The sequence below is a fragment of the Suillus fuscotomentosus genome, assembly GCF_016647785.1.
Source record: "Suillus fuscotomentosus strain FC203 chromosome Unknown F5891scaffold_61, whole genome shotgun sequence".
In the NCBI taxonomy this organism is placed as follows: Eukaryota; Fungi; Basidiomycota; class Agaricomycetes; order Boletales; family Suillaceae; genus Suillus; species Suillus fuscotomentosus.
This window is the reverse complement of record NW_024539573.1, coordinates 37,466-57,117: the sequence shown is the minus strand read 5'-3', so window position 1 is coordinate 57,117 and position 19,652 is coordinate 37,466. Positions and strand designations below refer to the sequence as shown.

Genomic DNA, 19,652 nt, shown 5'->3' with positions numbered 1-19,652 from the left:
CTTTAGGTCAGTGCCTTCGTAACAACCTACCACTCCAACCGTACTTGACTACTGAGACGGGGAAATGCTTTCCGAATGCACTTCGATCACTCTCAAACGACACTCTCAAAGGATATAATTTCTGTACTTGCAAGTCTATGGTGCTTTTCAATGGGGATGTTTGTAAGATAGGAGATTGGGTTCTCATAGCGGATGGCACAGCAGAGCAGTCTCCAATTGTAGGGTGTATTCAAGAAATTATCCAGCACCAAGGCTCGGATGCAGATAACCTTCTGCGTCCAGATGCGATTCTTCTGGAACGCGGAAGTGTTGGCGAACCGGCAGCATCCTACTCTATTCCCGCAGTCAGGGCACATGGTGGCTTTTTGCTCTATTTTGTCGAGGTTGGTGGTTCATCTGTACGAGTCATCAGTCACTGAATTTCTGTTTCTATGAAAGAAAATTTTGTGTGCAGCCAATCTGCAGCATCAATGCCGAGTACACAAATGCACGAGCTTGGCTTCTGATGTTGAATTTGTTTACGAAGAACGGGCGAAGACATCAAAAGCTAAGGCTATGATACATCACATTGGGGACCCTGATGACCTTGTTCTCAACACCGCACAGATGCGAGACGCAAAGCACATGCAGGGCCTTCGGGTACCTATTCAGCCACAAGATATGAACCTCGCAATCCTCGAGGGTGCTGCAAGGGAGATTCAGACACGCAATGACACCACTAATAGTGGAGCTTTCAAGACATCTATTATAGTGGCAGCACATGGACCACGTGCTCAAGGCCGACAAGTTAATAGATCACTACAGCAACACCGGTCTGTATTACAAGTTCAGTAACCAGGAGCGGGTTCTCACTTCTACATATCATCTGCTGCACTTACAAGTATGACCCAGTACCCAGGTGCATAATATTCTTTATCATATCTCCTTCTACATATTAATATCATCTGCTGTACGCGCCGCTCTTAGTTGATTACCAATACTTGTTGCTAATATGCGGTGTCACCGTTTGGTTGCAGGGTTCACTAATATGACCATCCAACATGATCCTTATTACAACAATGAAATTGAAATTATACCTCGAGGCCATCCTTGCTGCAGCGCCGACTACCACCAAACATCCTTACTATTACAACAACAACGCTGAAATTATACCTTCAGGCCATCCTTGCTGCAGCGCTGACTACCACCAAACATCCTTATTACTATTATGACAACAACATCCTTACTATTACGACAACAATATACCTTCAGGCCATCCTTGCTGCAGCACCGACTACCACCAAACATCCTTTCTATTACGACAACAAAACTGAAATTATACCTTCAGGCCATCCTTGCTGCAGCGCCGACTACCACCAAACATCCTTATTACGACAACAAAACTGAAATTATACCTTGAGGCCATCCTTGCTGCAGCGCCGACTACCACCAAACATGATCCTTATTACAACAATGAAACCGAAAATATGCCTTGAGGCCATCATTAATACCGCATGGAATCCACTAATGTAAGCTGAGTTTTTATATAAATGTGTCAATGAGCATCTGATTTCATTAGTAGAGCACTTTCCAGCGACTTGCCTTTGAGTCCGTCATTCATTTTCACTGTCACTCATCCCAGTCTACAAATATGTCCTTCGACTTCTCTACTCCGCCTACCAGTTCTCAGCCATGGGCGTTATCACACTTCCATTTATCTGGTCCACTCGATGATTCCGAGCCAGGAAGTCCTTCGAGCGTGCTGCTGAGCCCTTCTGCCTACCTACGCACTCCTGGATCCCCACCTTCAAGTTCACGTCAGCCACAAATTGACCCAAATCTATTCGCAAATGAATTGTCCGCCCTCTTTGTGGACGCACTCGCCAACCAATTTGGCCTTGGCGATGCAGAACAGGACTTGCGGAAAAACCTACATGGTTTTGCCAAGGTACATCAATAATTTGATTTTTCATCCACATGCTGACATTTTTTGCATTGCAGCTCGGTCATGGACTGAGCAAATCTGACCTTGCGACTAGAACTTATCTCCTTGGCAGTATATTCTGCATTCTCAAGGAACAGCGCATAATTGCTGCCTCTCACCAATCAACACAACACCTTCTTGCAGATTTGCAAATCCGTCTCAAAACCACATTTTCACTTAGTCCTGAGCAACGAGTAAGTAATCTTCTTGGACCATCATCTATCAAATATCTGAAGCATAAAGATGAACATACGCATTGTGGCAGGTGATCTTATCTTTGATCCTAACAGGATCACATTCATGACACTTCATTTTGATGCTGCGGTAAGTCCTGCCAGTGAGTTATTAGATAGCGCTGTATGCTTATTTTCTAATCCCACAGAATCATTTACATAAAGATCGTGAGGCCTTCAAACTCACAAACATCTATGGAAACCCAGCTAGGGAACATTTCCTGATGATCTATACTAAATGTCAGTGTTCTAGCATCTGTAATTCATTTTGCGAGTTGGTGCGCACAAGTGGTTGATATTTGTTTCGGTTCTCAACTGATTGCCTTGTTGCAGCTACGTGACAGTGTCATTGGCGATGACACAAGCACGCTATCCGACTTTATTTATGACTGTTCAAATCATTTCCGTCGGGCAGGCGCGAACTCGGACCTTGGACATCCAACCCGCGCCCGTTTGGCTATCTTAGTATGGTCTTTCTCCACTGTATGACCGCCAAATTTTCTCACTGTTTCAAATTTCAGCGTCGTTTTGCATATGAAAACCCTTATTTGCTTGACCAGGCAGAGGATGAAGATGAGAGTCTCACATCACCGAGTGCAGAAGATGCTGAAGACCCTTCTATCGGAGAACCACTGAAGAAGAAGCGCAAGCGCGGCCAAGGCGGGCGCACCACCAAAGGTGAGGACTTCTGGTCCAAAGTTGAAATGTGGTTTGAGGCGCGACAGAAGCAGTGGGGAGATTCTTGGGGGACACCAGGCTGGACTGCGTATGTTTGTCTGACTGTCTGGCTGCACATCAAGCTGACCTAGCCTCAGATATATCAACCATACCATCGAACTCGACACCCATCGCTACCAGAGGCCGGTCGTCCAAAATCCATTCATGATTGACATCATTGTTCTGGAGGCTTACAGCAGTGCGTCTTCTACCACTGGCGCTGCTGCCTCGAAGCAGAATGGCTTGGGAAGTATGGAGGACATTTTGAGGCTCATTTGAGCGAGCCAGCGGTTGTACATGGGCCCGACACCTTCATTAGAATTTCGACTTGGACATTCAATACCCTATAGCTAGTTTCTTTAATATTAGTTCTGTGTGATTGCAAAGCTATTAGCCTGACAGAAATGTCCTAAGTTGACAACTTGACATCAGATGAGGAATGATATTCAGGCTCTTAAGATGACATAACCAGTACTGCGCGAACCTAGGCATGAAGATCAATGATAGATGGCAACCAGTACTGCGCAAACCTAGGCATGAAGATCAATGCCAGATGGCAACCAGTACTGTGCAAACCTAGGCATGAAGATCAACGCTAGATGGCGACCAGTACTGTGCGAATCTAGGCATGAAGATCAACACTAATTGGTGACCAGTACTGTGCGAATATGGGCACGAAGATAAATGACATTCAATAATCAGTATTAAGCTGATCTGAGCGTGAGGACCAACTCTACTTAGTTCTGTTAAGCTAATCTTTATGAGCAAAGGCTTCTCTGTGATTCACATCAATTCTATAACCATTAAATTTCATAGTACATAGCACGTTGGCCCTCATGTTCTGGAACAACTGGTAATCAGGTTGCAATCACCCTCGTTCCCTGGATAAAAATAACATTGCAACCGGCGGCTAAAGTTGAGGATGTCCTCAGGTTCAAACTACATTGCCCGTGGGACAAACACCGCGATAAACTGAACTTGAGTGTCACAACAAATGTCGCACATCAGATTTAATAGTACTGAGGTGCCATGGTCCTTTTTGCACTGCATTGAATCTGAAATTATCCTATTTACAACTATTGTAGGTTAACCCCAGGTGCATCCAACTGTCTTGCTGTGTAGCTCATACGGTGGGGGTAGGGGCATATTACTAAGAGCCTCAAGCATGTAAGTTTTCTCATGCACGGTCACTTAGTTCTGTGCACAACAGCATTCTTCAAACTTCTCACTGTATAACAGGTCACCCACAAGACCATGAGCAGCTCCTCCGAGTCTGAATCGAAGAGCAGCGATATCTTGTCCTCTTCTGACACCAATCCCAGGTTTGTTTTTCAATCACGCCCTCAGCGTCTATAGCATTTCAATGTGAGCTCATACGTAGTACGTCCAGACAACCCCAATCAACTATGACATCCTCACCTCCCACATCTGTGGCGCCCAGTAGCTCCCCAGCTAAAAGTACTGGCTCTCCTGTTATGTCTGTCAATGACCATACATTTCACAGCCAATGGGGTAGCCGTGCCAACTTGGGAAAATGTCTTGTTCAAGATTCCCATAAGTGTTCCGCTCAGTATGCCTTATATCAAAATGGCACGCGTGATGAGGATTGCGACTTGCCGATGAAGAGATTAAAGACCTTACACACAACGGTATGTCCATTTGAGTCATAGCTTTGGGAAGTACAATCCTCATTTTTTTCAAAGTGGAACTTTACTGCCGCCTCCACCGATGCTACAAACTACCTCAACCAGCGCATGCTTGAGCTCTCTCGGATAACTCGCCAGGCTATTGCCGCGAGGATCCACTACCAATGCCTTCGCTCCCGTGAACTTGATTTAATAAAGTCTATCCTCGAAGACGAAACCGAGCTGTGCCAGACACAGTTGAGTGGAGTTGACATGCAAATTGGCTCCATTCGGAATATGCTCGAGGCTCAGGGGGTCACGGCGACAGGGAATACAGATTCTAGGTTTGACCCTGGCAATGCCAGGCTTTGGTACAGAAGCCTATCTGATGAAGAATCACTTGTAATTGCCGCAACATCGCGTGGCAGCTCAGCCTGCCCGCAGTCCGATGACTCGGATGTATAATTTATTTTGCGCTCATCACTATCTCCTTAACCACATCATGTGCCTTGTACGTAGTTCGGTTTCAATGTATTGGCTTCAATATTCTGAATTGCATTGTCAGACTATTTCGCAAAGAATATTTACTAATACTATGACAGGTATCACACAATCCAACTACTACGGATTTGGACTTGTCAAAGTTAAGTTCGCAGCCTATTGCCCTGAAGGTTTACTGATTCGGTCGTCATTCGCTATCTGGAACACATGTAATAGAACACCCGCTTGTTCGAGTCGACATCGTTGTACGTTATATTATTATTGAGTTATCGGCTGGATCATAATTTTACAGAGCTCTAATCGCGACTATCAAGGACATGGGTTCTTGTCCATGCCCTCGCTGCCTGATACTAAAAAGCTTGTTCAATTGTCTTGGTTTGGCGAAAGCATGAAAAACCGCATAGCCAGCATTCGAGTATACATTACAACACAAGTTGTCAATGCTCGGGAGTTCATCTATCAATTAGGAAGTTATGTAGACGGCGGAAAAGTTCAAGGCACCCTCAGAGAAGGCTTGTTTAAACTGCCGCATGGTGAGTGTGTTATATCAAACGCACATCTTTGATTTAGGGGCATAATCGAATTCCTAAGTCTCATCGGACCAAGTCGGAAATGTCGATCGCGGGCCAGCACCGTAATCGTATGGCTTGGTGAGTCAGATGCTCGCACTTTGATTGTTTTGAGGATGATTCTAACACCATGTCAACATCATTTCTATTGGTCAGAAACAACACTCCAAAGATCATAATCGTAAATCAACGGACCCCCTGACTCTCAGCCTAGCGGTGCCTGCACCCATGATACCCTCGAAAGACTTCGAGAGTTCGTATATGATAGCCGAAGTTTACACGAGTCAACCATTAGCACCGCAAGGTGACTGAGGGCCAGCCTTACAATCGCAGTAGTATGTAACTAATCTTCGACTATTTAGCTCAACGTAAATGTTCGTTCTTTCCCCAATCTCACCATGAATGATTCTGAACCATCGACTGAGACGTTTACACCCATTCAATACGAGCCTGATAATCCCGCCAGTATTACACGGCGGGGGACACCTGTTCAAGCAGGCTCCTCCCGATACAGTCCATATGCACGTAGCACCACGAGCTCAAAACCCTCCACGTCGTTGGCATCGGCCAGCATGATGGGCGATGCCGAGGGTCCTCAATGTCCTCTAAAGGTCCCCCAACCTAGCATGAAGGACTATGATGCAACACAAACACTGGCTGTCCATTGGGCACAAAAGCGCCTCATTATGGACAGTGTATTTGAGGGTTGGATCAGAAACACCAAAGATGAGAAGGCCAACATGGACACCCGCGTCACTGAGATCATCTCTCAGGCTAATATAAAATTCAATTGTAGTACGTGCTGATAACTACCCCTGCGCACATTGTAGCATGAACTGATACGCACCAATACAGTGTTGCTACCCAGCAAATATCTCAAAGACTGTATAATCAATGCCTTAATCAAGAATCGCAGAGCGCTCGCGAAAAAAGCTGAAAATTTTGTGCATTTATACAACCTCGAACCGCTGTAGAGACTCGTGTGTCTCATGGTGTGATATGGCAGGTTTCACTAGGAAGTATACAGCACAAACTCGCAGCGTCATTCTGTGCGCTACCCACAGCTATCTCTATATGACGCGCAGCTTTCCCACGCAACGCGCGCCATGCGCGCACCATTCCCGCGCTTCGCGATGTATACGCGCGCGCGCGTTCCTGCGCTTGCGCGCCCTATAGCGCCAGCCATTCAGATGCATCCATCCACTGTCCACCAAGCTTCCTAGTACGTATATTTCCATTTCCTTTATTAGCATAGTTCCACCTTTATTTTTATCATAGTTTCTCACTCATATATATCCTTACATACCTACTCGGTAGTGCTTCGGCTCCGCATGACCGCGCTTAGGCGCGCTATATAAGCGCCAGCAGTACATACTACACTTTACCTACTTTTCCCTTGAACTTACTAGTTATCACCCACTATTTACTTAGCAGTACATAGTAGAAGTCTATTGGTCTACACTTTGCATCTATCTTTTCTTATATTGCTTTATATCATCACTTAAGCTTAGTCTCTTTTATTTCCGCTTACGCGCGCGCGCTTTCCCGCGCTTCGCGCTAATACGCGCGCGCGTTCCCGCGCCTTCGTACCTTGCGCGCACTTGCGCTTTCTCACGCTTCGCTGAAGCGCGTACCCCCAGATCTTCGCAGCACTCGCTTCCCCTAGGGTCGAACGCACTTGTCTCCTCAAGAATAGCAGACTAGGTAACGCGCGACCTCACAACATTTTATAGATACAGTTAGGAGCATCCTTGTTCCTCATTGTATTGTTGTTTCTACACCGCCGCCACAGATGTCCGGTGAGGACTGCAAGTCTTATATGAATCAACAAAGGGCAGAACTCTACGATCCAACACAGCCCTTCGGATACTATCTACACGGCAAACAGGAAACAGGAAACTCCGACATCTACCGACGTGCTTGTGTTCGCACATCCAGCTGTCCAAGGTGTTCATATGGCGCACTGGTATGAAAGCAAGAAATCCCTGCTTTGTGACAGAGAGATGAGGTCGTTGATGTCGACCACGACCATTCACATGCTCTCAGGGTCAGCAACAGCAGTGAGTGAAGTATATTTTGGTTTCCATTCGTTGACCCCTTTTGTATGATCTTCAGATCAGGTATGTCATCGATCGGCATGCCGATGATCAACCCTCCGCATCGAAGAACACGCTGCAGTACTCTACTGAGTTGTATTCGGGCGAGCAGGACTTGATTACGAATGCGATGGCATATACCCTTCAGACAGATATACATCGTGAGCCATTCGAGAGGCGTTTACTGGGTCTTCATCACAATGGGCTATGAGTATTTTGCTACGGTGAACACCCATAGCATGCTCATACTTTTGCAGTCAGGCCCTGCACAAGATGCTGAAAATTCTGCCTCCTCAGATTCCAATCTACGTACCTGTGACGACGGGGGAGTTAAGCATACCATGCCCAATTTCCATTTTGTCACCGCTCGTGCAAATGAGTGATTGAGTGCCCTCGATGACAGTGCAACCGCAGATGATGGAGTTAACACAGACTCCGGACTTAGATGACTTCAATTTCAGTTCGTGGTTGTCTGACTTGTCGGAGGAGCAGCCCACGGCCTCTGGGTCAAGGTTGATCGAAGGGTCTTTCAATATATAGAAGTCATTCGAACATCGGATCAATTTTTCATACACCTTACAGCTGTACTTACTACTATTAGTGCTTTTGATGTTGGGTTACGGTCACAGCTCCTCAATGATACGGAGTCTCGAGTCTGCGGCCAATGCTGGCCATCGCCGGGTGTGCAAGGAGCATGTGTGAATTCTGTTTGCTTGTATATCATTGTTTGTGCTGCGATCGCACTGCTCTGAACGATGAACATCTAATTGACTATGCTACCGACGGCACTCTGCATCTACCCTCAGGTGCTTTACGCTAGGCAAATCCAGCCATCCTCCATCATGATCTGTAGTTAACACTACCTCATGAATATGATAGAGGATTTCTTGCACTGGATCGATCTACATCTTTCACTGATAGTTCTTGATTCCTTTGCAGATGCATAGTCGCGATGTAGGATGATTTTCTCCAGTTACCTCACGGTGGCATATCGTGGATCATCGGGTAATCTCATCGTGACTACTCCATAATTGTTTGACTTATCCAAGTTTTTTCTTCACCCCTCACTACTAGGCCATACCATCACTCAGATTGTTAACATCAACAACAGCTCGCAAGTGGCCTTTCAAACTATCACATCAAGATTCGTTGATTTGACAGAGTTTCATATCATAGGTGAGACTTTCGAACTTTTCTATGCTCAAGGCTCTGATACATAAACTAGTCTGAAAACTGGGATCAGAGACTCTCAGAACTAACTATGGTGGTGCGCACCGGCTTGTAAGCTCATCTATCAATGGGGAAATACCCCAAAGGTGTAAGGGTTGGAGAGAAGGCAAACCAAAAAAAAACAGAATACCTACTCTGGAAGCGTGGCGAATGGACTCCCTGGGGTGTGCTCACCTCCGGGTGAAAGATACGCGGAGCTAATGAAGATGATTATCTGGAGAAGTACATTCTATTATTATTGAGTTATCGGCTGGATCATAATTTTACAGAGCTTTAATCGCGACTATTAAGGACATGGGTTCTTGTCCATGCCCTCGCTGCCTGATACTAAAAAGCTTGTTCAATTGTCTTGGTTTGGCGAAAGACATGAAAAACCGCATAGCCAGTGTTCGAGTATACGTTACAACACAAGTTGTCAATGCTCGGGAGTTCATCTATCAATTAGGAAGTTATGTAGACAGCGGAAAAGTTCAAGGCACCCTCAGAGAAGGCTCGCGGGTTGCTATTCTGGTAGGTGCGATGGGCTCCGTACTGGTCATGATTAGCTCAAACTGGCATTCACAGAATCAATTTGTAGAAAGGCTTGGATCATTAGGCCTTGACCTATTTCGCATGCTTGTGGTGAACCTCATCCCGTCCTCTGGTACCACAGATTCCTTTGCTACCCAAATTGTATGTATCGTATATATTCCACTAGTACGAACTTGACGTTCATGTGCAGGGCGAGCTTGCACACTGCGGGTTGCAGAACAGGGTTGCAGAAGCAGGGTGTACTATGATGCAGACAGGTGAAGCTGGCTTCCGATAATGCGCTTTTAGGCTGTTTTCTGGTTGTCCCAATCTCGTAATGGATCTCCAGACAGATGCTGTCCTGACAGTTTTCCGGAGAGGTCTCCAAGACTCTCAAAGTGTGGACGTACGTAGTCCTCCAGTCGAATTAATTTGCATTAATGGATAGTGCTCAGGTTCAGCTTGCTGCTCTCCGAGCCTCTGTGTCCTACCTTACTGCATGTGATCAACTTCAATTATCACACTCGCTCTCGCTACTCTATTCAATGCTAGACACATTACCTTCCCTTCCCAACATTCACCTTAAATCCTTCCTCAGCTCGCTGATGCTATTATGCTCATCTCATCCTAATCTCTTTGTGCCTCATATGGATGCCCTACTGTCTTTCTTGCGTGGTTTCATAATGCCAAGCGTTGACTCAGGCCCAACACCCACGGTTGCTAAGCCATTCCCCGGCACATCAAGTTTCACATTCCCTCCCGGCGGATCTGGCAGTCGGACTCCAGATGGCAATGACGAAGTCACAGAGGACGAGGAGAAAGAGTTGGTCAGAAAAGCTGCATTAGAATTTATGGTAAGTCTTACCGAGGCTAAGCCTGCATTGGCGAAGCGTTTGGAAGGATGGACGGCGGCTATGGTAAGAGCATCTCTAGAGGGCATGGGGGAATTACCAGAAGACACGTTAGATTCCTGGCTCGAAGCTGATGTAAGATACTTATCGTGCATTTCTCCAAGTATTTCACCAACTCAAATATCTTAGCCCTCAGAGGACGCACAAGATGAGAATTATCCTCATGTATTCGAGCAATCCCTCGATAGGGTGGCCTGTGCTCTTGGAGGTAAAGCAGCACTTCCTCTGGTGTTCCAATATATTCTGTCAATGCTCGCCAATACGACTGGAGATTGAGGCACGCTGGCCTGATGGCTATCGCAGGCATAGCCGAAGGCACGAACAAGGTTCATTTGGTTTATTTATGGCAAAGCCTAGGCCCACTCATTCGTCTATTATTAGGTGATGCAAATGGAACTTGGGAAGGTTGTTAAGTGCGCATTCTTCAGTTTATTGTCCGGTCCCTTTCATTGATCGTGTTCCCAGCCTCGTTACTCCAATGTTCAAGGACACACGTCCATGTGTCCGGTATGCCGCATATCAATCCGTGTACATTGCTTTTATTATCTCATGATATCCTCGCTTAATGATTGATGCAGTGGTCAACTATGTACTAATTTGGAGGTAAGTTTAGTCACCCTGCCACGATGATCCTCATAGATGCTTGTGCTCCAAGGAAATCATTCAAGATCGCTACCACAAGCAATTATTCGCTGTGTTGATCCCAACACTAGAAGCGCCAGAACCTCGGTGACTATTACATCCTTGATTCTGTCACTTGTCCTCTGCCTGATCCTCTATTTTAGTGTGCACTCGCATGCCGCTGCTGCCCTGATCAACTTTTGTGAAGGTGTTGAACGTGACACCCTTGTTCCTTATTTGGACCCGATCGTTGAGCGTCTGCTCAAGATGCTCAATCCAGGAGCTGAGGATGGCAAAGTAGTCAAAGGTTATGTTCAAGAACAAGCTATTACAACTCTTGTTATGGTCGCTGACGCCAGTGAGGCAACATTTGCTAAGGTATTATATTGCAGTCTTGCGTATCCATTGTTTATCTGACGCTTGCATATACAACAGCACTATGCCTCCATAATGCCTCTTCTTTTAAATGTTCTCCGCAACGCCAACAGTTCTGACCATTACAAGCTATGTGCGAAAGCCATGGAATGTGCTGGTTTAATAGGTAAGAAACAGTTGATATCAGCGCAAGTTTCCTTGACTGATCCTTGTCAGCAATTGCCGTTGGACGTAAGGTTTTCCGCGCTGACGCAAATACGCTTATTGAGCTTTTAATCAAAATCCAAAGTTCGTCCTTGACTGCCTTCAAATCAAATCTCGATAACCGTTTACCATGTATGATAGATTCTCCTGTCGATCCCTCGGACACCATGCTGCCCACCTTTTTAATTGCTACTTGGGCTAAAATTTGCCAAGCTCTCGGCATCGAGTTCGAGCCGTTCCTTCCTGTAGTCATGCCTCCACTACTGAACGCAGCCAGCGCAAAAGCCGATGTCTCTATTTATGGTAATGTCATTCATTCGGGTCACGGTACCCACTTACCTTGCTACACAGATGATGAAGACGATGTCGGCGAGACGCGAGAAGGCTGGGAGACCATCTCGATGGATGATCATATCGTTGGAATCCGCACTTCGACTATCGATGAGAAATGCCAAGTGTTCGACACACTCGTTGTCTATTGCGCGACACTTGGCGGCCGATTTGCACCTTATCTCGCCCAGAGTTTGGAGCTCTCCCTCTATTACAGCGGGATTGCCTCATGGGGCTGGTTTCACAATTACCATTACTGTTAAGACCATGCACAAAGGGTAGGACTGATTCTGAGGGGCTTGGCTTCAGCTCGTGCGCTGCGCCCCTTACCCGAGTATGTGCCCTTAATTTCAGATTGGTGTCCGAGGAAAGTCCGAAGACGTCCGAAGGACATCCGAAGGCGCGGGAAACTTCGGAAGGACTTTCCGGACGGGTGCAAGTAACTTCTGGATGAGTGCGGGAAAGTTCCGGAGGAACTTCCGGAAATTACAATGAGGTTTCGTCCTGATACGGATATGTGTAATGGCTACTCAGGACTTGTCCTGAGTAGAAGCAAACAGAGGAAAGGCTGCAAGGACAAAGTCCGAAGCAGAATAGGTCCGGAGGACCGTGGGAAACTTCCGGACAAACTTCCGGAACTTCGGATGAGTGGAGGAGCGGAGCTCTGGCCTAGGGAGAAACTCCCTAGGCCTGAGATGGATATCAACTAAGTTGGAAGACTAGAACTGATATGAGGACTTAGAGTGAAGACTAGTGCGAGGACTAATATGATATTCAGACTGAGGTACTACAAGACATATACACGAGTTTATATACTAAGAGAAATAACGGAAGGATCAATAAGCAGAGTCCGAGGCTATGTATGAAGCATATGCAAAGGTTGACAAACGCGAGTCGGAAATGAACATAGGTTAACGGATCAGTAAGCATACCGGTAATAGATATAACCGAGGTACCGGTAACAAGGAATACCGGATAGGCTGTGTTAACGTTATATGCACAGGAAATGAATTATGAAGCTTATCGTATATCGGATAGGAAACGGATCTATACATCGGATCGGACCGGATCGGATATGGTCCGGATGAGATGCGTGGATATATAGGATGTGGCATTAGGGCGATGGGAAAAGGATGAATGATGCAGGCTAGCTGCGAAGGATAAGGGATCTGGACGTGGACATGCGGATGTGGATGTGCAGAGGTGCAGGGATCCAGATGGGTACTGGAGACATGGATAGCACATCCGAAGGTCCGGATGAGGCGTGGGAATATTATCGGATGTAGGTCGGAAATACGGGATATGACAATTACGCACCACGGATATCTGGTATGTTTCGCATTCTCTGTCCTCATTGCACTACGTTCACGATTTCTTCAAGATTTATGCGGCCTTGGCGACATGTTGTTCGCATTCGAGCTGGGTAAATATCTGCCTTTCGAACAACTGATGGGCGTCCTCCCGCCCGCAAGCACGGATCACATTTCATTAGCATATCAAGTACGTTGAGTGGCCCTGTGTCGTGCATTAGACTAATCACTCATAGGATCTAATGTACGACGCAAATTCACCGATATTGGATTTCTACCCCCTCAAATTCGAGCAAGACCTAAGTGAGAAGAAGCAAGCATGGGAAGCGATCGTTAGGATTCCCTTCATTGATGAGCAGCGGCTGTTACAAGCAATGCATTGTGAGTGACAAGTTCCACTTTTTTCTGTAGTTTGTCATTGCTCCATGTGTGCAACCAGAGAACATAGGTCCTGACGTCGATGTCCTAGTGCACGTCCATCCGCTAAAAGGTGCGTACTGGTATTTTATCAACGTTCGTTTTTACACATTCATGCAGGTTTGCGATTCTGGACTAAGGAGGAGTGAAGCCGTGGCTCACATTGAAGGGGGCCTGAGATCTCGAGCCAGTTTCTCTCTTCTCGGACAACTCCACTGGCTCACGTCTCACGATGCCGCCACGCTTGTTGGAGCGCGAGAATTGAGCCTGCTCGACCCCTGAGTGCACTGCACCGTCTCAAATATATCCTGGAAGAACCATCATATCGCGCTCTCTTCCGTAATTTCCTGAAGGCGAACTTCTGTGAAGAGAATTTGGCATTTTGGATGGATGTCGAAGATTTCAAGCGCAACTTCAATACGACTTCTAGTGCACAAGCTGCAGCACCTACTCGGTCAGGCAGCAAACTGAGCGTGCGCAGGAAGGCGGCAAACGAGGGCGAGAGCTTCTTAAGAGTCGATATCTGGGATGTGAACAATGTGTCCCCACCGTTGTCGGCTGCGAGAGGAGAATGGACGTCTTAAGCCCGGGGGGCTAGCGAAGGTATATCTGTCAAAGAAATCGAACGGTGTAGAGAATCATGCCTCTCATGGCGTGATATGGCAGTTTCCACTAGGGAGTATACAGCACCAACTCGCAGCACCACTCTGTGTACTGTCCACAGCGATTCCTATATGAGGCGCAGCTTTCCCGCACAACGCACGCCATGCGCGCATAACTTCCCGCGCTTCGCGATGTATACGCGCGCGCGCTTTCCCGCGCTTGCGCGCCCTATAGCGCCAGCCATTCAGATGCATCCATCCACTGTCCACCAAGCTCCCTAGTACGTATATTTCCATTTCCTTTATTAGCATAGTTCCACCTTTATTTTTATCATGGATTCTCACTCATATATATCTTTACATACCTACTCGGTAGTGCTTCGGCTCCGCATGACCGCGCTTAGGCGCGCTATATAAGCGCCAGCAGTACATACTACACTTTACCTTACTTTTTCCCTTTAACTTACTAGTTATCACCCACTATTTACTTAGCAGTACATAGTAGAACTCCATTTTGTCTACACTTTGCATCTCTCTTTTCTTATATTGCATCATATTATCACTTAAGCTTAGTCTCTCTTATTACCGCTTACGCGCGCGCGCTTTCCCGCGCTTCGTGCTAATACGCGCGCGCTTTCCCGCGCCTTCGTACCTTGCGCGCACCTGCGCTTTCTCGCGCTTCGCGTTGCCGCGCATACCTCTAGATCTTTGCTGTCCTCACCTCCCCTTTAGGGTCGAACGCACTTGTCTCCTCAAGCAATGCAGACTAGGCAACGCGCGACCTATCAACATTTATAGATACTGCCAGGAGCATCATTTGTTCCTAGTAGTATTGTTATTTCTACAACGGGTTGCTGATGACATTGAAAAAAGCGACAATCAAGAAAGCTATTGTGAAGAACATCCCTCGCTACACAGTTCTGAAACCATCACACGCTATCTATCGACTTCAGAACCAGCACTTTGCTTTGAGAGACAGGGTGACTATTCGTTAGCTTGAACGTGGTCGATTGTGTTGGTTGGAGGGGGGGGTGACTAACACGGTCGATTGTGTTGGTTGGAGGGGGGGTGACTAACGATGTCCTCAGCTGGATTTGCGTTGATATTGATATTGATACTAACCTTCAATCCGATCGCCCTTTCCAAAATTTCAACATATTCGACAGCCCACGCCGCCATCTCAACATCACACTAACCCTTCTCCCCGAGTCCTCTACCCTCTCCCTCTCCCGTTTTTTCTCCATCTCCCGTTTCCTCATTTTCTTCGCCTCCCTCTGCCTCTCCTTCTCTGCCTCCCTCCTCTCGGCTACTATCTTCCTTGCGCGATCGATACCGCAGCAACGCTGATCCACCGTCAGAGTCAGGCACACAATCGGATACCACGATGGACCTCTTACCTCATCCTGAGGTGCCATGGTACAGGTAAGTCTTTCGATTATGATTCGATGTTGAGATACTGATTTCTGCACGATACGATGCGGAGGGGTGAAATCAATAACATTGATTTCCTTTTTCGGCGTGGGGGCTTGTTTCAAAGTCCACCGCCGTCTCCCGGACCGATTTCAATTTATCTCAACCGTTTGTTGTTTTCAAAATCTTGTCGATACAGTTGTTTCTCGTCCCGCTGTTTGTCAATTAATACTCGTTGAATTTTCGGACGGTTCCTTACAAGCAGTGAGAATTATCACCGGGTCCAATGCACACAACGCCCAGAGGGCTCCTTATTTTGCACTCAGGCGCTACTCTGGCATGTATTTGAGAAAGTCCTTGTATACGCAGTGCTTCAAGCCTTCGGCCTTCACAGTAAAACACTGTCAGCGAGCCTAGTATGTGAGACACATGGGAGTCACGTGAACTACTTTTGCGAAAGCCCATTCCATGCTTACTAGTCCACACCCGTTCTGCCTTCGGCACAGGTCGCAAAAAAAGAGCGCTTCGCGCTCTTTTTAAGCTCCCTGGCCTCAGCTTCATCCTAATAATATTTCTGAAGGCTGCATCCTAATAAATTGTGCATTTTGAATAAGATCACACCTCAATCATAGTAGATTTCGAAGAAGAGGTACATTTCTGAGCAGCATTGCAAAAAAACTAAAAGTACATAGTACATAAGATCAGTTGGTTCTCTCTATATATATATAAGTACATCAATCATTGATACGATCTGTGAGTCCTCTAAGCACTTCTGTATATACTACATTGGTTGTGTTTGAGCCTTCTTCATGCTCCGGAAATATCGCATACACTCTGTCTGGGTGAGTGCAGCGAGACAAAGCCACATAGAGCTGTCCATGACTGAAGACAGGAGTCCGCAAATTAAGGCCAACCCACTTGACACTTTGACCTTGCGCCTTGTTGATTGTCATGGCAAATGCAAGACGAACAGGGAATTGGCGACGCTTGAGGGGAATGGGGTTGTCTTCAGAAGTGGCATCCAGGGTCATGCGGGGGATGAGGACGGTATTTTGATTCTCTTGGTGGGCTGCATCAACTCCATCTCTAAGAATACGACACCTGAGGACATGAGTGGTCCAAGACAGGAGAATCATGCGAGTTCCATTATAGAGGCCTTCAGTGGGGTTTAAATTGCGCAGAAGCATGAGAGGGACACCTGCTTTGACCTCCAATTTGTGCAAAGGGAAGCCTGATGGGGTGAGAGTGTGAAGGAACTCTGTGGGAATGTAGTCGTATTCCCTCTCAGCAACTGAGTCTGCGCTGGTGAAGACTGCTTTATCTCCGGGGAATGATTCAAGAATAGTCGTATTGATTTCATCCACATCTGTATTCTTTGCAGAGAGGATGGTACGTTCCAGGAAGAAGGTATCATCTGGGGGAGGATGCCCAGGGAGCAGAACTCGAGAGTATAGGGCATTGATGAGAGACTGGACATCATTGTTGGCACATCGCATTTGGATTGGGAGGGTCACGGTTCCATCCCTATCTGTGCCCTTGCCAGCACCAATCTCAAGGAGCCACTTTGCAAATTCATCAGAGGCAGGATCTTGACCAAGCCGCATATTTGTCTTGAGGTGGAAGATGCGAAGCTTTGGCCATATGCAAGATCTGCAAAAGGTAGCACCCACTATCTGCTCCCTGGATCCATGAGGCACCACCGGCAGGGTCTGTCTGAAGTCTCCTCCAAAGAGTATCGTTATTCCTCCAAAATCAGCATCTACGTCCAGAAGGTCACGCAATGTGCGGTCGAGGCATTCCAAAATATGACGATGAAGCATGGGGATTTCATCGCAGATGATGAGAGAGGTGGCTTTGAGAAGCTCATGGATGACATCTCCTTTCTTGATGTTGCAGGAGCTGTCCTCATTAATGGGAATAGGAATTTTGAATCGTGAATGAGCTGTGCGTCCACCTGGCAGGAGGAGAGAGGCGATTCCAGAGGAAGCCACGCATAGGACGATCTTGCCTTCAGCGCGGATTTTTGAAGCAATGAGCTTGCAGAGATATGTCTTTCCACATCCGCCTGCGCTGTGGACAAAGTATGCGTGTCCAGGTCTTTGATCATTATGTTGCATTGCATCATCGACTACCGCATCAAAGACCGCCCTCTGCTCGGCATTGAGAGAATTAACTCCTGGTTCTACCATCTGCTGAAGCTGCTCCCGGTCATACTGAAGCTGCTCATAAATGAGCTGGTTGCCCTCCATTACACCCCATCTTTCTGCCATTTGAGACACGGGCATTTGAGGGATTGCTTGCAAAGACTTTCCATTTTTGCGAAGGATGCCATCAATGAGATAGAGACCATAGTCGTGGACCTCTTCTTCTGCAGGGTCTGGTATATTGAATGGTGGTTGAGAGAGATGGTAGCGCAAATCATCGCACAGATGATTCTTGAAGCGGTTCCAAAGGTCATCAGGGCTTGTAGGATTGCAGTGTATGAGGATGATGGAAAAGAGATTTCGCATGCCATGTCCAGTGCTCATATGAGAGGCATCCTGCAAACACTGGATCCATTCATTATCGTCTTCAAGCAGACCCCTGCGCCGACATGCTTCCTTGAAAGTCTCGCACACAACCCCTTGAAATGTCCGTAGGTGCTCATAGGAGGTGGCTCCTTAAAAAATAAAATATGGTGAGTTTTATTGATAAAAATTGTCATAGATGTCTCACCTTTTACTACAGTCAAAAGCAATCTCAGGTAGAAGCGCTCTCCAGAGCCAGGGGCGGCAGAGTACATCCTTCCAATCGCCATTCCACGTTCACGTATCTTCCATGCTGTCTTCTTCCACACAAATTTTGAGGGGAAATCCTGATAGAGGTAGTCGTGGGCTCCGGCTGCCACCAAGTTCGCGTTGGCATTGGCTTTGAACCATCCAGTGAGGTGAGTCTCTTTAGCAGCTGCGCGCTCAAGAACATCCTGGGCATCATCATTGGGGTCATAGAACACCATATGTTCGTCTGGGAGGTGGACCGGCAAGCGGTAAACAGAGGGCCACTCGAGATGCATCTCATTTTCTAAGATGCGCCATACAGCCTCAATCGAGCTAATATACCTGGAGTCAAGGTATGATTTGACCTCATCCACTGGTTCTCCCATCTCCAAAGTAGCACGGTCATTTCCTTTGTAGATATACTTATGGATGTACTTGACAGAGTTGATAGAAGTGCAGACTTCCAGATTTATGTGGCAGTTGAATTCCACCAGCAGTTGGGGAGGGTGGGGAACCACATCTTTGTTGGTGAAGACGACATCATTCTTCTGGATGGTGCGACCATTGTCGGGTCTGGCATACTCGGGATAGCCATCCTCCTTCATCACAGTCTCTTCACAGAAAGACTTTGGATAATGTTTCTTGCACTGTCCATTCTCCAAGCAACGCTGCGGAGAGCAGGGGCCATGGAGCATATATTTTTCCACAGCCTCATAGAGTTGTGGATGGACATTTCTGTCAGGGATCTGGGTGGAGATGAAGGAATTGACCTGCTCTACGGTGCGTATCTTGTGATCTGGTTCCAGGAAGATGAGAAGATGCATGTGGGGGAGACCACGTTTTTGATATTCAATGGTGTACACCAATCCTGCGACCTTCCCATAGTAGCCTTTGCGAACCTTCTTCAGGAGGGCCTGCTGCTTTTGATAGAATACGCGAGCCACTAAGTCTGGACGGTCCACAGCGGCTTGACCTGCATAAGCAATGGTCAGTGATCAAGCCACAAACAATCAGTGAAAAACATGAATTTCTTACCTGGGAGGAGATTCTCAGTAATCTCAGGCCAACTCCCATTTGCAGTCATGGTCAGAAAGAGATCAGGCTTTTTGCAGGCACGGCAAATTGCTAATGAGTCTTGCAGCAGCTGGTGCATGTACCGAGGACCTCCAGTATGAGAGGAGGGAAGGATGATGGCACGACCTGTCTGAGCCAAATTGCCCACACCATCATTGAGAATGTTGTCTGTCAGCCCTCGGTAGCAGTCAGCCCTGA

General features: G+C 46.9%; 6 protein-coding genes across 6 annotated transcripts; 5 read left to right on the top strand and 1 right to left on the bottom strand.

Moving 5' to 3' along the window:
* Nucleotides 1–1,630: 1,630 nt before the first annotated feature.
* F5891DRAFT_1193664 (uncharacterized protein) lies at nucleotides 1,631–3,192 on the top strand (the record flags this gene model as incomplete). The annotated part of the gene is made up of 7 exons (XM_041367796.1): nucleotides 1,631–1,927; nucleotides 1,981–2,157; nucleotides 2,207–2,287; nucleotides 2,346–2,474; nucleotides 2,530–2,661; nucleotides 2,718–2,962; nucleotides 3,012–3,192. The coding sequence occupies 7 exons, from the start codon at nucleotides 1,631–1,633 to the stop codon at nucleotides 3,190–3,192; spliced, it is 1,242 nt and encodes a 413-aa protein (XP_041221427.1).
* Nucleotides 3,193–3,689: 497 nt separating this feature from the next.
* On the top strand, nucleotides 3,690–5,003 carry F5891DRAFT_1250426 (uncharacterized protein; the record flags this gene model as incomplete). The annotated part of the gene is made up of 5 exons (XM_041369885.1): nucleotides 3,690–3,994; nucleotides 4,054–4,080; nucleotides 4,153–4,235; nucleotides 4,418–4,562; nucleotides 4,617–5,003. The coding sequence occupies exons 1-5, from the start codon at nucleotides 3,908–3,910 to the stop codon at nucleotides 5,001–5,003; spliced, it is 729 nt and encodes a 242-aa protein (XP_041221426.1). The 5' UTR covers nucleotides 3,690–3,907.
* A 1,003-nt stretch (nucleotides 5,004–6,006) lies between these two features.
* Nucleotides 6,007–6,582, top strand: F5891DRAFT_1193662 (uncharacterized protein; the record flags this gene model as incomplete). Its single annotated transcript, XM_041367795.1, has 2 exons — nucleotides 6,007–6,403; nucleotides 6,464–6,582. The coding sequence occupies 2 exons, from the start codon at nucleotides 6,007–6,009 to the stop codon at nucleotides 6,580–6,582; spliced, it is 516 nt and encodes a 171-aa protein (XP_041221425.1).
* A 3,141-nt stretch (nucleotides 6,583–9,723) lies between these two features.
* Nucleotides 9,724–12,148, top strand: F5891DRAFT_1250424 (armadillo-type protein; the record flags this gene model as incomplete). Its single annotated transcript, XM_041369884.1, has 11 exons — nucleotides 9,724–10,430; nucleotides 10,530–10,600; nucleotides 10,627–10,681; nucleotides 10,737–10,768; nucleotides 10,821–10,883; nucleotides 10,995–11,084; nucleotides 11,141–11,354; nucleotides 11,412–11,517; nucleotides 11,568–11,639; nucleotides 11,697–11,858; nucleotides 11,907–12,148. Exons 1-11 carry the CDS (start codon nucleotides 9,885–9,887, stop codon nucleotides 12,146–12,148), a joined length of 1,653 nt encoding a protein of 550 aa, XP_041221424.1. The 5' UTR covers nucleotides 9,724–9,884.
* Nucleotides 12,149–13,286: 1,138 nt separating this feature from the next.
* Nucleotides 13,287–14,196, top strand: F5891DRAFT_1250415 (uncharacterized protein; the record flags this gene model as incomplete). The annotated part of the gene is made up of 4 exons (XM_041369883.1): nucleotides 13,287–13,385; nucleotides 13,432–13,576; nucleotides 13,644–13,732; nucleotides 13,804–14,196. The coding sequence occupies 4 exons, from the start codon at nucleotides 13,287–13,289 to the stop codon at nucleotides 14,194–14,196; spliced, it is 726 nt and encodes a 241-aa protein (XP_041221423.1).
* Nucleotides 14,197–15,143: 947 nt separating this feature from the next.
* On the bottom strand, nucleotides 15,144–15,629 carry F5891DRAFT_1193659 (uncharacterized protein; the record flags this gene model as incomplete). Its single annotated transcript, XM_041367794.1, has 4 exons — nucleotides 15,144–15,286; nucleotides 15,337–15,352; nucleotides 15,411–15,557; nucleotides 15,612–15,629. The coding sequence occupies 4 exons, from the start codon at nucleotides 15,627–15,629 to the stop codon at nucleotides 15,144–15,146; spliced, it is 324 nt and encodes a 107-aa protein (XP_041221422.1).
* Between the last annotated feature and the right edge of the window lie 4,023 nt (nucleotides 15,630–19,652).